General features: G+C 40.4%; 1 protein-coding gene across 3 annotated transcripts in view; it reads right to left on the reverse strand.

Moving 5' to 3' along the window:
* BTLA (B and T lymphocyte associated) overlaps window positions 1–15663 on the reverse strand; it is a 42099-nt gene that overhangs the window by 3412 nt on the left and 23024 nt on the right. Inside the window, exons 2-5 of one of the 3 annotated variants that reach the window (XM_058661877.1) lie at window positions 14637–14960; window positions 6774–6809; window positions 5269–5412; window positions 4044–4096 (exon numbers count right to left, since the gene is read on the reverse strand). In XM_058661877.1, the coding sequence (XP_058517860.1) occupies window positions 4044–4096; window positions 5269–5412; window positions 6774–6809; window positions 14637–14960 (557 nt within the window). The remainder of the gene's footprint in view (window positions 1–4043; window positions 4097–5268; window positions 5413–6773; window positions 6810–14636; window positions 14961–15663) is intronic. The other 2 variants (XM_004578295.2, XM_058661878.1) reach the window with 2 other exon arrangements.

Here is a 15663-nt window from a genome sequence, read left to right on the forward strand (position 1 = left end):
ACTCTTCATCATGTTAGCCTTTTTAAATTATGTATATGATTATATATACACATATTTGGCAAAAATGAAAATGTTATATTTATGCTAGGGATTGCTACTTTAATGTTTCAGCCCCAGTTTTCTAGGAATTTATGTTTGTAAAGATTGGCCTGACTCCTCTAAGGTATCGGGTCATATAATCTATCTGCCTTATATTGTATTTTGGCATTCTATACCATAATGTGAAGTATGATGTTTCTAACATCTGCTTGGCAGAATTCTGTCATGAAAACTTTTCTGGCATTATCTGGAAAAACTGAATAGTAACTGCTGATACACTTCTGGGCAGGAATTGCTGCCCAGAAAAAAACACTAGCACTGATGACTAAAAGAGACAAGTTTTGCTGAGATGGGAAGTGCAGCTGCCTCCACTGGAAGGAGCTGGTTAAAGTCAGAAGGTGGGCACCGAAAGGGAGTGTCCAGGTCTGGGAAAGAATGGCTTCAAATCTTCAACAGATCAGCAAGGTCCCTGTCATATTCTTTTCACCTAAGTCTGTCAATTCAGCTACCTGGATCTCCTCCAGGTATATGTTACATTTCCTTGAAAAAAATCATTAGCATGAAAGAAATAAAAGAAAACATGGTGTTTTACAAGCCGACATATTTGTTGCACCCCATCAAAGCCACAGGTGCCCCGAGTCTAATGCATCATGATGCATTCTACCTTCCATTCCTATGCTTCTAAACACTTAACAAAGCATATTCTAAAAGGATTGACCCTACAACCATTAAGACTCACCAATACTTTCCTGGGCCCGGCGGCGTGGCCTAGCGGCTAAAGTCCTCGCCTTGAACGCCCTGGGATCCCATATGGGCGCCGGTTCTAATCCCGGCAGCTCCACTTCCCATCCAGCTCCCTGCTTGTGGCTTGGGAAAGCAGTTGAGGACGGCACAATGCATTGGGACCCTGCACCCGCGTGGGAGACCTGGAAGAGGTTCCTGGTTCCCGGCATTGGATCGGCGCACACCGGCCGTTGCGGCTCATTTGGGGAGTGAAACATTGGATGGAAGATCTTCCTCTCTGTCTCTCCTCCTCTGTGTATATCCGGCTTTCCAATAACAATAAAATCTTTAAAAAAAAAAAAAAAAAAAAAAAGAATCACCAATACTTTCCTGTTGGTCTTGTCTTCCAGGAAAAAGTTGAGTTGTTCTATTTGAGTCCCATGGAAAGGTTAGGGACTATGTATCTGAACAAACCTTAATGAATGACCTTCCTCCCTTCCATGAGTAACAACCTTTCTATTATCCCCTCCCCTGTAGTGAGAAAAGAACCTGCAAGTTGCTTTCAGTCACTTTAATGTGGAGAGGCTGATACAGAGTCTGAGTGTGATAGTTACTCTTTTGACTTGGTTCTGTGGTTCAGGACTGTATTAGAAGAATGGAGTTACTGATTGCTCTTGTGGCCTTGAAGGAATAAATTACACCACTGTTAAAAGGTGTATCAGAGACCCAAGTAGCCATAGCAAGCAATAGGAAACTGACAGTAGCCACCTGGCTGACATAAGTGAGGAGTGGGGTGTGGAGGGGAATGTTAGAATGCTATTCTACCCATACAAGGAAGTGGATTCTATCAACAAATGCATAAGGCTGGGAGAGGACAAAAATTCCAGATGAGAACACAACCTGACAGACGCCTTGATGGCAGCCTTGTGAGACCCAAGGGAGAGAACTTAGATAAGCTGTATCCAGGTTTATCTCACTTGTAGCAACTGTGAGATAATAAATATGTGCATCCCTATATTCACAGCAGCACAATGCACAATAGCAAAGACATGGGAGCAACCTAGATGACCATTGAAAGGGGATTTGAGGGCCTGGCGGCGTGGCCTAGCGGCTAAAGTCCTCGCCTTGAACGCCCTGGGATCCCATATGGGCGCCGGTTCTAATCCCGGCAGCTCCACTTCCCATCCAGCTCCCTGCTTGTGGCCTGGGAAAGCAGTCGAGGATGGCCCAAGGCTTTGGGACACTGCACCCGCGTGGGAGACCTGGAAGAGGTTCCTGGTTCCCGGCTTTGGATCAGTGTGCACCGGCCTGTTGTGGCTCACTTGGGGAGTGAATCATCGGACGGAAGGTCTTCCTCTCTGCCTCTCTTTCTCTCTGTATATCTGACTTTGTAATAAAAATAAATCTCTTTAAAAAAAAAAAAGAAAGGGGATTTGAAAAAGAAACTGTTTAGTTTAGGATTCTACTCTATGGAATACTACTCAGCCATTTAAAAGAATGAAATTCTATAATTTGCAATGCTCAGTAAAATAAGTCAATCACAAAAGGACAAATATCATATGTTATGTGACATGAAAGAACTTTCATGCAAAATACACAACAAAAAAAATATGTAGATAAACAGGTTTACACCTGTAATCTTATAAACAGTGTAATGAAGGTCAGAGTACCAGGAAAGGAAAAACTGTAGTATGCACCTCTACTCATGACCAGAATGCCTATAATAAAACCGTTAAACACAATCTTGACAACAAGATACTGGACTCTATCTACAAAACTATATAATGGAAAATAAGAATTAAAAAAATTTAAACAGACATGAGTTGCCAAAAGATGTCTTGACTTACAATCTACATGCCATAAAATTCATCCTTTCAAGTACAAGATTCAGTGGAATTAAAACGATCAGTACTTTGGCTTTTACATGGACCTTCCATGCGTTCCATATTTCCTTCCTCCTTTTTGGATTTTCCCACTGGGTCCTACACACATCCTTCTTAATGGTTAATCACAAAAACTGCGTATGTCATCCATTTGATTGTTTTTTAAAGTGCTAGACAACTCAAATAAAACAAAAATTTCAAATTTCTGTGACTCATAATAACACCTTAAAACAAACCTCACAAATAATTACACATACAAAAAACCTTTTTGAATTCAACTTCAAATCATTTTTCCAGCTTACACAGAAAACAAAAACAAAAAACAGAACTGCAAACACACAAACACAAAATTGGTGATTGTTTTAAATGGTTTCATAGTTCTCATGCCTGACTGTGATAAAAAGTAGTTTTTGTTATCATTCGCCTAGGAAAAAAGGAAATAACATTTAAGAACACATTTTCTATTTGGTAAAACAAAGTCTTGGCACTCAGTACTATGCTTTAGATATTTTCTAAAAACTTAACAAATTTTTGCAAGTTAAATGTATATGCTTTGATTTAAAACTAAGCTTTCAGGCAAGGAATGTCCACACCCATCGTCAAGAATTTGTGCACAATTTGTGCTGGGACTATGCCTCCATCTGCTGCTGTGCTTTATAAAGGAACTGAGCCATTTTCCAGGAGGCTATGGATGTGCTTATTCTTTCATCAAATTGCTATTGTCTTCCAGAAAGATGTTTTTTTTTTTTTAAAGATTTATTTTTATTACAAAGTCAGATATACAGAGAGAAAGAGAGACAGAGAGGAAGATCTTCCGTCCGATGATTCACTCCCCAAGTGAGCCACAACAGGCCGGTGCACACTGATCCAAAGCCGGGAACCTGGAACCTCTTCCGGGTCTCCCACGCGGGTGCAGTGTCCCAAAGCCTTGGGCCGTCCTCAACTGCTTTCCCAGACCACAAGCAGGGAGCTGGATGGGAAGTGGAGCTGCCGGGATTAGAACCGGCGTCCATATGGGATCCCAGGGCGTTCAAGGCGAGGACTTTAGCCACTAGGCCATGCCACCGGCCCCAGAAAGATGTTAATGTGATTTTGTGAAAAATAAAATAGCCTGAAGTTACATAATAGGCAAGAGTAGAGTCAAGATTATGTGATTCAGTCTGATTCCTCTATTTTGAGTCTCAACTGTTTTTTACACCTTTCCAAAGAAACTCTGATTATGAGAACTATTAATCCTGAAAAGCTTTTGAGACAAGCAGCAGCTAATGTAAAATAGATATCTTAAATATTTTTCAGAACAGTGCCCAGCATGTGATATTACAAACTCACTGAATGAATGAATGAGTGAACAAATGAATGAGGAGGTAGAATAGTGCAAATAACATTTACCACACATACCAGGTTAATTTCTCTTCCTGCTCTATCTGTATCAGTAGGCTTCTCTTGTTTGCCTGCAAGACAAAAAGAATAATAAGCAATTGAGAAGAGTAAAGAAAGCAGAAGTGAGTGCCCTTCCCACCAGCCCCACCCCTTGCAACCTGGTGATCCTGTTGCCTTGACTTTTTACTTGTTTATTTACTTTGGCTAGCATGACCTGCATGGGAAATGACAGTGTTCTCAGAGAGGTTCCAAGAACCTCACAGAAGATGAGGAATCCACACCAGGTTCATGAGAAAACGATGAAGGTCGGGATGAACTATGAAAGCACAGACGCAGGATTGCGGTTAGAGTGGACTTCCTCAGAATTTTGAGGAGGCTGTCATCTGGAAGTCCGTGCTCCAAAGCACTGGGAGTGCTCTTGCACTTGGTTTCCCCCTGTGGCAGCAAAGTGAAGGTCTCTGCTGGTTCCATAGCTACCCTGTGGCTGATGTGCAAAAAAGGGTGAGCGTGGCGCAGGAAAGAACAAAAGAGAAAGCTGTGGTGGTTCAGATCAGAGCCAGATCAGAATTACCTCCACATACCTCTTGTAGCTTTTCTAAATGTTTGGTTGTGGTATTGATGGACATTTTCAAAAATAGAAATTTTTTCAGAATATCACACTTCTTCCATCATAGCCAAACTCACATTTTTCAAATGCATTATGGTTGTGGAGAAGTGTTTATGATGGTGACAGAAAGTATACACCCATGAATTCCCTCAAAGGATTTTGATTCTTTCTTTAGACAAGGGTGTGTGTGCCAGCATGATGTGGCATTGTGTGGGGAAAAAAAGGATACGAAATAACTTAAGCCAGATTGTTTCTCTGAGAGATGATTTCAACCTCCCTGTCAGCTCCTTAAAGCTTAGAAGAACTCTTCCTTCTCCAAACCTCAATCTGATGCAAATGACATGAAAAAGCTGAAGCCTTTGGCCTCTCCTAGCCACAGCCGTAGGTTGTGTGAGCCCTAGGTTTAAGCCTGTACATGGCAAGTGAGCATACTTCCTCACAATTGGGGACAGCCCAAGCTATTCCATCTGACTTTTTGGCAGAAGTATGAGTTTTCCCCTGCAAAAATCATTACCCTTAGTTTAACCTAGAAGATCCAAAATGCAAACAACAGGAAACATCTACAATTTCAGGAACTCCAGGAATGAGAATCCCCAAGTGTGCGGTTCAGAAAGGCAAAGGGGAAATAGAGCCCACCTTGGTGCTCTCTCAGGCAGCAGAGGAGGCAGAAGCAGGTGATACTGAGCAGGGGCAATCCTCCCAAAACCAGCAAACCATACAGGAGCCACGGTTGGCTTGCCATCTCTTCCTTGGAGGTGGGTCCTGCAGTACTAGTTGCATCTGGAATGTTAGTCAATGCTAGAGAGTCAGGAATTCTGAATTGATTATGATCTTCCATAGCCCACTGCTTGGTCAGATTTGAAGGAAGGCATTTTCAGGGCTTTCCCCTCAGATATTCCCTAAGAATCCCAGGCCTTAGATACCTCTTGCTTTATTCTTCAGCATATGTGGCTTGACAAAAAAAATTTGTTTTTGCCACAAAATCATTTATTAAGCTGGAGAGAATCTTCCGGAGAAGAATCTCCAAAAACATCTCTCAAGAAATGCCTCCTAGAGGCTTTTCCTTTGCAGCATTTAATTTAGCACTCATGCTCATCATTTAAGAATATTAAAACAACTCTTCTTTTCAGCCAGTCCAATGATTAAAGACTGTAATGGTTTTGAGAATTGTCCAAGGTCAGAGAGCTAAGAAATAGCAAGGGTGGTGGGTAGAGCGGCTCAGGTCAGGATGGTTCTGGCAGCAAATTCATGTTCCTTCATCACAATACTCCTCTCTTAACTCTTCACTTGTTGGTATCTCCAAATACCAAATACCTTAGGTATCTCCAAATAGCTTTGCCTGGCAAACAGCTGTTGCTCTCTACTGTTGATCAACATTAGCAGGCATTAGGGACCAGTTTGCCTCCTGTTGGTTGCAACATATTAATAGGTTGTAAAATAATTTAGCAGATCACAAATATTACTTTTTAAAACTGAAATGGAAGAGAATTGAAAATTCAGAGTGTATCACATGTTCTCTAGAGAAATGACTGTCACCTAGGATAATATTGCCTCCCAGGGAACATGTGACAATGGATGAGGACACTTCTGATTGTCATAGTGTCTATGGGACACTATGATGAGTAGAAGCTACTAATTGTGCTAAACAGCTTACCTTACATATAATGTGTTGCCTGTCTTAATGCAACAAAGAATGAACAAACTGAATGTTAATAAAGAAACTCTGCTTTGGGTAAATGTGACTGTGGAACATTATCCCATAGGTTCTATAGGTTTTTTACTGGGCTTGCTGTTAGCACAGTATAAAAAACACTGGAGTTACTGCTACAATGTGCGTGTTCAGGGCAACTGGGTAACTAAGGCCTCAAGTGAAGTGGTTTAGAAACTCACAGTTGGTAACAAAGACCATATTTATCATGTCAGAGCTGCTGTTCAGGTTGAGCAAGCAACCAAAACCTTGGCAAGAGTGGGAGATTCAGCTGTCGGAGGGAGGAGTTGAGAGAACAGTAAGCTCTGTAGTTCCCACAGAAGATAACCTAATACAAACAAACAGATTCTCTCATTTAGAGGATCCACCTTCTGGTACTTCTGCAACCAAACAAACCAGTTTCCTTAATTTTATGTATTAATTCAACACTTACTCATTAGAGGGCGTTCTGACTTATTTTGAATCTGATCTGAAATAGAAAAAAAACAAAACCACACAAATATTTGAAACTGAGAAAACCAATAAAGACATATACTTCAGTCATGTCTAAAATCAGAGCTAGTTTTGAAGACAGACCAGGAATTCAGCTCAAGATCAGTGTCAAAAACATGGATCATCACCGTAGTGAAATACAGAGCAAATTGCTGGGCTTATTTGGTGGAGTAGATAAAGACTTTGTTAACAGTGTTAACTCTCTCCTGCCTTCTGTGACCTCCTCTTCCTAATTCCTTAAGTACAAGAACCCGTTCCAGCTTGTTAGGCTCTTCTGGCACCTGAAGTAACAAGGTGCACGTTGACCAGATGTGTTCCCAGGGAGTGTGTAGAGAGTCATAAGGAAAGGAGGCTCTCAGAGATACTTGGGGTGCTATTTTCTGAGAGGAAACTATGTCTTTCCTTCCTACCTGCTTACTGCACACTCCCTCTCCTGCATTAGTAATGACCATTGCACCTTCATGATGTTCCTGCCAGAGCCTGACCAAGAGCAGTGTGAGGAGCATTGGCTTATCTGAGAATGCATGACCCAGCTCCACTCCGAGCTCCACCAGTTTTTCCCCCCAGGAACTTGCTGTATTTAGAAAAGTGCTTTCATTCATTCTGTGAGAACATGGTTTTCCCAAGAGCACCTAAGTCCCCATTCTGTCATGTTTTCCCATGAACCAGTTCTTGAACATAAATAGCAGAGGCAAGTCAGATACAAATATGAAAAAAATTCCCAATATCCTTTTAGAAATACACATTGGGAGGAGAAATTAAAATACTTGTGAGCATACTTACAAAATTTACTTATAAAAAGCATGAGCATTAACATAATTCCACAATATATTTTTCCCTCATAAAAGAGCACTTCAAAAATGGAATTAAATTATAACCTTAGTTTGGTACAACAAATCCACCAGTATTTTTTGATCTTTAAGAATGCTGATAAACATGAACGTTATAATATTTCTCACAAACTTTGAAAATTTTTGCACCAAAGTGAACTCATCTTTTAGTTCCATTTTCCTAGGAAAGTTTTGAAGTGTCCTCATAGTTTACTAAGTACTTTCAGAAGGAAAAAGAATTTTCCTGATACCTTTGTTTCTAACAATTTTACTAAAGAAAAATTACATATTCAGTTTCAACTAATTTAAATCTATACCAAACTTAAGTAAAACTTAAGTTTTTAATGATTTGACTTTTCCTAAGAAATGGAGACAAAGAAATACAATTCGTGCCTTACTCCACGTTATAATCATTCATGTAACTTAAAAGTCATTTCCACACATTGCTACAACGGAAGAATAAGCGTGATAAATGAGAGACACTGACTGTAAATAGCATTAAAAAAAGAAATACATTTAAAAAAAAAAGCAGAAACATTTCCCCGTGAATGTTTATAGAGAGCTTCCCTGGAATTTAAGCTGTAAGCCAGGCAGAGAAAAACAGGAATAGAAGTTGATAGATGGAGACAGATGAAGTGGTTCCATGTAAGTGGGAAAGCAACAAAGAAAGGGACATGGTGAGGACATGGCAATGGCCAGCCAGGTGGTTAGTCTGGACTTGAAGGATTCTACATGCAGTGCAGAAACAAGCCAAATGGCTGTATGGGGACAAATTGTGCAAAACCTTGCTGCTTACCAAACACACAGGGTGAAGGTTTGCGCTCTGGAGATGTTCCTAGAGAAACTCACAGAAAAACAATGTTATGAAAGAAAGATAGCAGGTAAATTAAGTGCATTAGGAAGATTTTAGGCAAGAATGTACTAAAATGGGGATACACTAAAGACAAGGAATAGACTTGCACAATAAATGGGATCCTTTGAAAGGAACGTAATGAAGGGCTGAGCTCCTCAGATAGAAAGGAACACATTACAGAATGACAGAAAAGTCTAGGAAATCAAATCAAAGTTTAGCGGAATTTCCAATGGACCCCCTGGAGCACTAATTATCAAAATGAAAAGAAACCAAGTGATAAGAAAGGTAGGTGGTAGGAATGTAGGAAACAAAGGAAGTAAAATCTCCAAAATGAGATCTACAACACTATTGGTGTCTCCTCTATAGTTCTTAGACTTCTTCTTTTGCCACTTTACCCTTCACACTCTTCAAATTAAACGCATGGTCGAAGAGGAAATACTAGCTCCTGGTCCTGAAGTCAAACACCCGCTCCATCTGATTATCAAGTCAGCCTCAATTTGATCAATAGAATCAAGGACTTCATGAACTTTGCATGCCATAAACCAAGCTTAATGGCCACAGAGAAAGTTCAGTTTTGGGTAGAAGGAAAACTAATACTACTGGGAGATGCTTGTGTCTCAGTAATTACCAGTTTGTCTCTGACCCTGGTGAAATTCCTTCCTCTTGTAAGATGTGGATTAATTGCCATAAAAGAAGACTAAATTACACAAGAAAGTTTTTCTTCCAAAGAAGATGGACTCAATGTCACTAAATTTGACTACACGTTATATAAGTGCTGGTTAATATAAGTTATTCAGTAGCATCTAATTTTTATATTTAATAATATAAAGATGATATCACTTTGGAAGTAGCATTCTTGCAAATTTTATCTATTTTTAAAAATTTTATGCCTTTTACTTATTTAAAAAGTAAAAACACACAGCAAACCTCATCTGCTGGTTCCCTCTCCAAATGCCTTGGAGCTCCATTCAGACATCAAACGTGGGTGACAAGGACTTGGCTACGAAGTCAGTACCTGCAGCTTCCAGGGCGGCATTATCAGCAAGCTCAAATCAGGAACAGAGCCAGGACTCAAACTCAGACATCTGGTATGGGATGCAGGCATCCCAATCTGCACCCTAACCACCGCATCAAATGTCCATCTCTGCTCTTCATTCTGAAATAAATCCTGTTAGGATAAAGTTGAAGCTATAGAATGGAATGAAAAGCTAAGCTAATCATAGATGTTTGTGTCTAATGGAGAAAAGAGGAAGGGGATGGGAAAAGAGAGAGTTTTATTTCTCTTTTGCTTAAATATGAGAGGAAACAGTGTCATTTGTTTTCCTTGCTGCCCTAGCAGCAAACTAGCTCATTTTCATAAAACACAATTTCTGCATTATGGCCTTGCAATAATGTGGCTATATTGGGGAGGAACAAACATGAAGACAACTGATAGTAGAACTTTATCTTGTCTCAAAACCTCTGATATCTGATTGTCCTCATGCTGGGTCCACAGGGAATAATAAGCCCATTAGATGCTGCAGTTACATCTTCTAAAATGTTGTAGTGAATGGGTTGACAGCTTCTCTCATTGCTGTTGCTGATGCTTTCTTGCACATGTAAATTTTTTTTGGAAAAGTTGAGGTAAAAGGATGGGGGAGAGTTTCACTTAGAGTCACAAAGTTCCAGACGTAACCACCAGGCCTCCTGTCCTACTTTACTGCACATGCTTTTCTGAGAAACACGATCACTGAGAGTAACGCATCTTGGTTGAAAAAAAAAAGATCCCCTCATCACCGTCCTCCACCCTCTCTTTGTGTGAATGTCACTGTGTCACAGAATAAAATCCAAAAAAACCCGTCTCTGTTCCCTCACACCAGGACAATTTCATGGTGACTCGGTCAAAGGTATGGGTAAGGTGTCCATGTTGGTGGAGGAGATCCCTGCCAGGAAACATGGTAATCCTTTGTGATGCACACAGAGAGCACCTTGGTCAGCTGCTCCTGGGAAACAAAGCATGTTGATGAGTTACTATTTGTGGGAAGCGTTTTCCTTGATTAGCTGGGGGAAAGACTGGGTCTGCACAGTAGTGATGTGATTAACCTGCCCATCACTGTTATAACCAGTGTTTTCACAGATCCAAGCCAGAATGTGGAAATACCGTGGATCAAGCTCTGCAACTCCAGCTTTTATGTTCATCTGTCAATCCATTAGGATTGTTTTTCAGACTGTATTTCAGAATGAAGGTCACAGTGAAGTTCCCATGTGCTTACCATACAAGCTCATGCTCCTGGTAGATGATTGGCAAAGACAAACACTAATGCCCTGTTCGATGGGCACATGGGCCAGAACACAAAGAGATTCTTTGCTTTACCATCATGCCTATTTCAGTGACTGCTCTGCACACATGTTCATCCCTGGGGGACCGTGCCTACTTCATGCAGGAACATACGTTGCTCTGCTATTTTTGAAAAGTGAATTGGAAACCACAGGTTTGGAGTCATATTATCTACATCTTGTTTGCCAGCATTGCAGAAGACTGGTAGGTGGTTTCCCCAGGCTGGTCCAGGCATGTCAGCTAAGCTATGGAACTGACTTCAGTCCTTAAGTTTCCAGTTCCAGAACTAGTCTACACAGTGCTGAATCGGCGACTCCTCAACACTTAGCTCTTAGTTGTTATCACCAAGGGCTTGCTTTGCAAGTTACTTAGGTAATTCAGTCAAAAGCAGTGTATAGGCATTCTTTGTCCTTTTTTTTTCCTTTGCAGTAATCTGGGCTTCTGCCTTCCAAATGCTTGTAAGCTTTGTGCTATCATTTCAGGCGACACCAACCCCCAGATCATCTTTTGCTGCTCATGTGTTTCTTATATTTTTCTGTGACTGTAAGGAGGCAGCACCAATATCCAATTTCCTCATGGATTCACCAGGAGCTGGTGTCAGTAGAGCTTCTATGGCGATGTCTGTCTGTAGGATGCCAAAGATCCAGGAGAAGCTGTGAGCACAGTTCAGTAAGGCTATGGTGGGTTTCCGAGGATAGTGAGTAGCAGGAAGGATGGAGCAGGAAGGAGAAGCTGCAGACACAGAGGTGCTAGTTCCTAAAGAAATCCTCCCTATTTTCTTGTTACCATTCTAGCTGTCTAAAGAAGTATGAAGTAATGTGCCATGATGGTTTTGATTTGCGATTGCATATTGACTAATGTCATTGAGAAATTTTTCATGTGCTTAGTAATCATTTGTACTCCTTCTTTGGTAAAATATTCATTCAAGTCCTTTATCATTTTTTACATTGGGTGGCTTTTTTATTTGTACTTGAATTGGAGGAGTTCTTTACATTTTCGAAGTAACAGACATGTAATTTGCTAGCATTTTCTCACAGTCTGTGGGTTGTCCTTTCACTAGATAAAGTATTTTGACACAAGAATGATTTCAGTTTTTCATGAAGCCTTATTTATTTCTTTTGTCATTGTGCCTATTCTGAGTTCTGATATAATGCTTTACATAGATGTAATTTTTCTACTTTGGCTCTATATGTAAATACCTGATCCATTTAGGTATTCACATAATATGATATAAGGTACAGACCCAAATTCATTCTTTTCAAAAGCACATACACTTGTCCAAGGATCATCAATTAGAGATTATTCTTCACTATTAATTCACTGACTCCTGTAATTCCTGTCAGAAATCAATTGAACATAGATGTACAGGTTTATTCTGCTCTTACATTGATCTTTATGCCTATCAATGCCCAGCACCACACTATTTTGATTATTATAATTTTTACTAGGCATTAAAATAGGGAAGTGTTATCCGGTTTTGTTCTTTTTCTTCAAAACTGGTTCTGCTGCTAATGTTCGTTTTGGAAATTTCACCTGACCATCTTTTCCATTTCTGGAGGGTAAAAAAAAAAGGCTGCTGTGATTTTAATTGGGACTATATCTCTATAGATCACAATGTTGAATATTTACATCTTTTCAACGTTAAATCTTCCAGTTCTTGAACATGGGATATCTTTACACTTACTTACCTCTTCTTTAATTTATTTCACTTCCTTGCTATTTATTCATTGTCTAAGTCTTACACTTTCTAAGTTAAATTTGTTCTTGGGTATTCTATGTTTTTTGATGTTGTTAAAAATGCAATTGCTTTCTTCATTTCTCAGCCTGCTTATTATTAGTGTAGAAAATGTTACTGATTTTATCATTTACCACATATCATGCAAATTTACTGAATTCATATAGGATTGCTAGTGGTTTTGTGGATTTTAAAGGATATGTGTGTGTGTGTGTGTGTGTGTGTGTGTGTGTATAATCTTGCCATCTGTGAATAGAGATAGTCCTACTCCTTCCATTCCAATTTAAAAACTCAAATGCCTATTTAATCATATTTCAACTGCCCCGGCTAAATTTCTGGTTCAATGTTGAAGAGACAAAAAGAAACGTTCTTGTCTTGTTTTTGTTCCCAGTGGAAGTATCCATTCTTTCGCCATTCTTCATGATGCTGGCTATAGTATTTTCATAAATTAAATGTGCTGTTCCCTTACTCCTCACTATTTCTTTTCCCTGTAAGTTTTGTTCAACTTAGTTTTCCTATTTTAGCTTATAGGTATACTTCTTTGACTGTCAGAGGCAGTTAAAGGTCCCCAGGGGGACTGGAGAGGCATTTGAAGCTCTGAATATACCCATTACCTCATCAATCGTTACATTATCTGGTTGGGAACTATTCACAGGGTGTAACTATACAAGCATCACATAACTTCAAAAGGTTTCATCAAGAAAAATCAAGGACAGAAAAATGGAAGAAAAAGAAAAGAAATGCAAAGAATAAAGGGCCTCCAAAATTATTGATGTTTCCTTCGAAATTTTTTCAGTAGTTCACTGATCTAATTTTAGATTTATTAAATAAGTTTTAGAGGGGATGTGTTGTGATGCAGTAGGCTAAGCCACCACCTGGAATGCCTGCATTTCGTATCTGAAAGATTGGTTGCAGTCCTGGCAACACTGCTTCTTGTGGAATTTTTTGTTTGCTTGTTTGTTCATGTTTATTGTTTATTTGAAAGTCAGAGTTACAGAAGGAATGAAAGAGTTACAGAAAGAGAGGTCTTTGATCCACTAGCATGCTCCCCAAATGACCACAATGGCTGGGTTAGACCTGGCCAAAGCAAGGAGCTAGGAATTTCATCTTGGCCTTCTTCACGGATGGCAGGGGCCCAAACACTTTGTCCACCCTCTGCTACTTTTTCCAGTCCATTACCAGAGAGCCACGTAGGAGGTGGAACAACCAGGATACAAACTGACCCCATACTGGGATGCTGATGTCACAGACAGCAGCCTTACCTGCTGTCTCATCTCTGCTTAAAAATCGGCTTCCTGGGCCGAACACTGAGGCCTAGTGGCTAAAGTCCTGGCCTTGAATGCACCAGGATCCCATATGGCCGCTGGTTCTAATCCCGGCAGCTCCACTTCCCATCCAGCTCCCTGCCTGTGGCCTGGGAAAGTAGTCGAGGCCGGCCCAAAGCTTTGGGATTCTGCACCTGCATGGGAGACCTGGAGGAAGTTCCTGGCTCCTGGCTTCAGATCGGGGCAGGACCAGCCATTGCAGTTACTTTGGGAGTGAATCACCCATTAGACGGAAGATCTTCCTCTCTGTCTCTCCTCCTGTCTGTATGTGTCTGACTTTGCAATAAAAATAAATCTTTTAAAAAAAATCAGCTTCCTGCTAACATACACTCTGGTGGACAGTAAATGTTGACCTGGATGCTTGAGTTTCTGCCTCACTCCTGTATTAACCACATGGAGACATGAACTTCTGACTTGGGTTTGGCCCAGCAGTGGCTGTTCTGAGCATTTAGGGAGTGATTAGATAGAGGGTCTCTCTCCCACTCTCTCATTCTGCATTCAAATAAACAAATAAACATCTAAAATTAACGAATACATACATGCATGCATTTTACAAGCCTTCACATCAAGAATAACTTTCCTTGCACTCTTCTCTGATTCACACACTTCAAAGAAACACACATAGAAGACTTCTGATGTAGTGTAAGAGCTCAACTGCTCACCTAGCACTCAAGAATCCGGATCTTCGTTTTCCTGGAAAAATGACGAGAAAAGCATTAGATGGTCTATGAGTCAAGACCTTACCTGTCACATAAATGGTTGTTGAGTGGCTCTCAATGATTTCTAATGAAAGCTTCGCATGACAACGATATGACCCATTGTCACTATGAAGCACTGATTCAAAATGTAGAATAAAATCCGAAATATTCTCTCCTTCTCTCCAACTTGTGTGTAGATGAAATCCATCGACCAGTGGTTGACAGTGGCTTCCATTGAGCTTACACCAAGTCACATTAGGTCTGATGTCACAGTATTTCACGGGGCATTTCAGCTCAAAGGGATCTCCTGACGGGACAGAGTGCACAGAGTTTCTCTTAATGTAAAGTTGTACTTCACATGATTCTTCCCCTAAAAGATGAGAACAAAATCAAAATCAAAACTGCTCTTCTGTAAAACTCACATGTGATGGTTCTTGAAAATGTCCACGGAAATGTGTAGAGCAAAAACAACAACAACAACAACAAAACAGCTATTCAGGGATTTCAAAAACTCAGGCACCAAATCAAACTATGAAGTCCATGCTTCCAAGAACATGTTGAAGTGCCACTGCAGACAGCACTTAAAAAGTTTCTGACGGGCCCTGCGGCGTGGACTAACGGCTAAAGTCCTCGCCTTGAACGCACCAGGATCCCATATGGGCGCCGGTTCTAAACCCAGCGCCCATCCAGCTCCCTGCTTGTGGCCTGGGAAAGCAGTCGAGGACGGCCCAAAGCTTTGGGACACTGCACCCGTGTGGGAGACCTGGAAGAGGTTCATGGTTCCCGGCTTCGGATTAGCGCGCACCGGCCATTGCGCTCAGTAGGGAGTGAAGCATCGGGTGGAAGATCTTCCACTCTGTCTCTCCTCCTGTTTGTATATCTGACTTTGTAATAAAAATGAATAAATCTTAAAAAAAAAGGTTTTTGCCAAGAATTACTTAAGCATGATTCTATAGTTTTCCTGGATAACTTTTTCTGGTAGTTGACCATCACTAATAAAGTGGCTAATACTAAATACATAATAAAACTTTGTTTTTAAAAATGAAATAAATTAATCTGCACAATAAATATGT

This window comes from Ochotona princeps, chromosome 3 (genome assembly GCF_030435755.1).
Source record: "Ochotona princeps isolate mOchPri1 chromosome 3, mOchPri1.hap1, whole genome shotgun sequence".
Taxonomy (NCBI): domain Eukaryota; kingdom Metazoa; phylum Chordata; class Mammalia; order Lagomorpha; family Ochotonidae; genus Ochotona; species Ochotona princeps.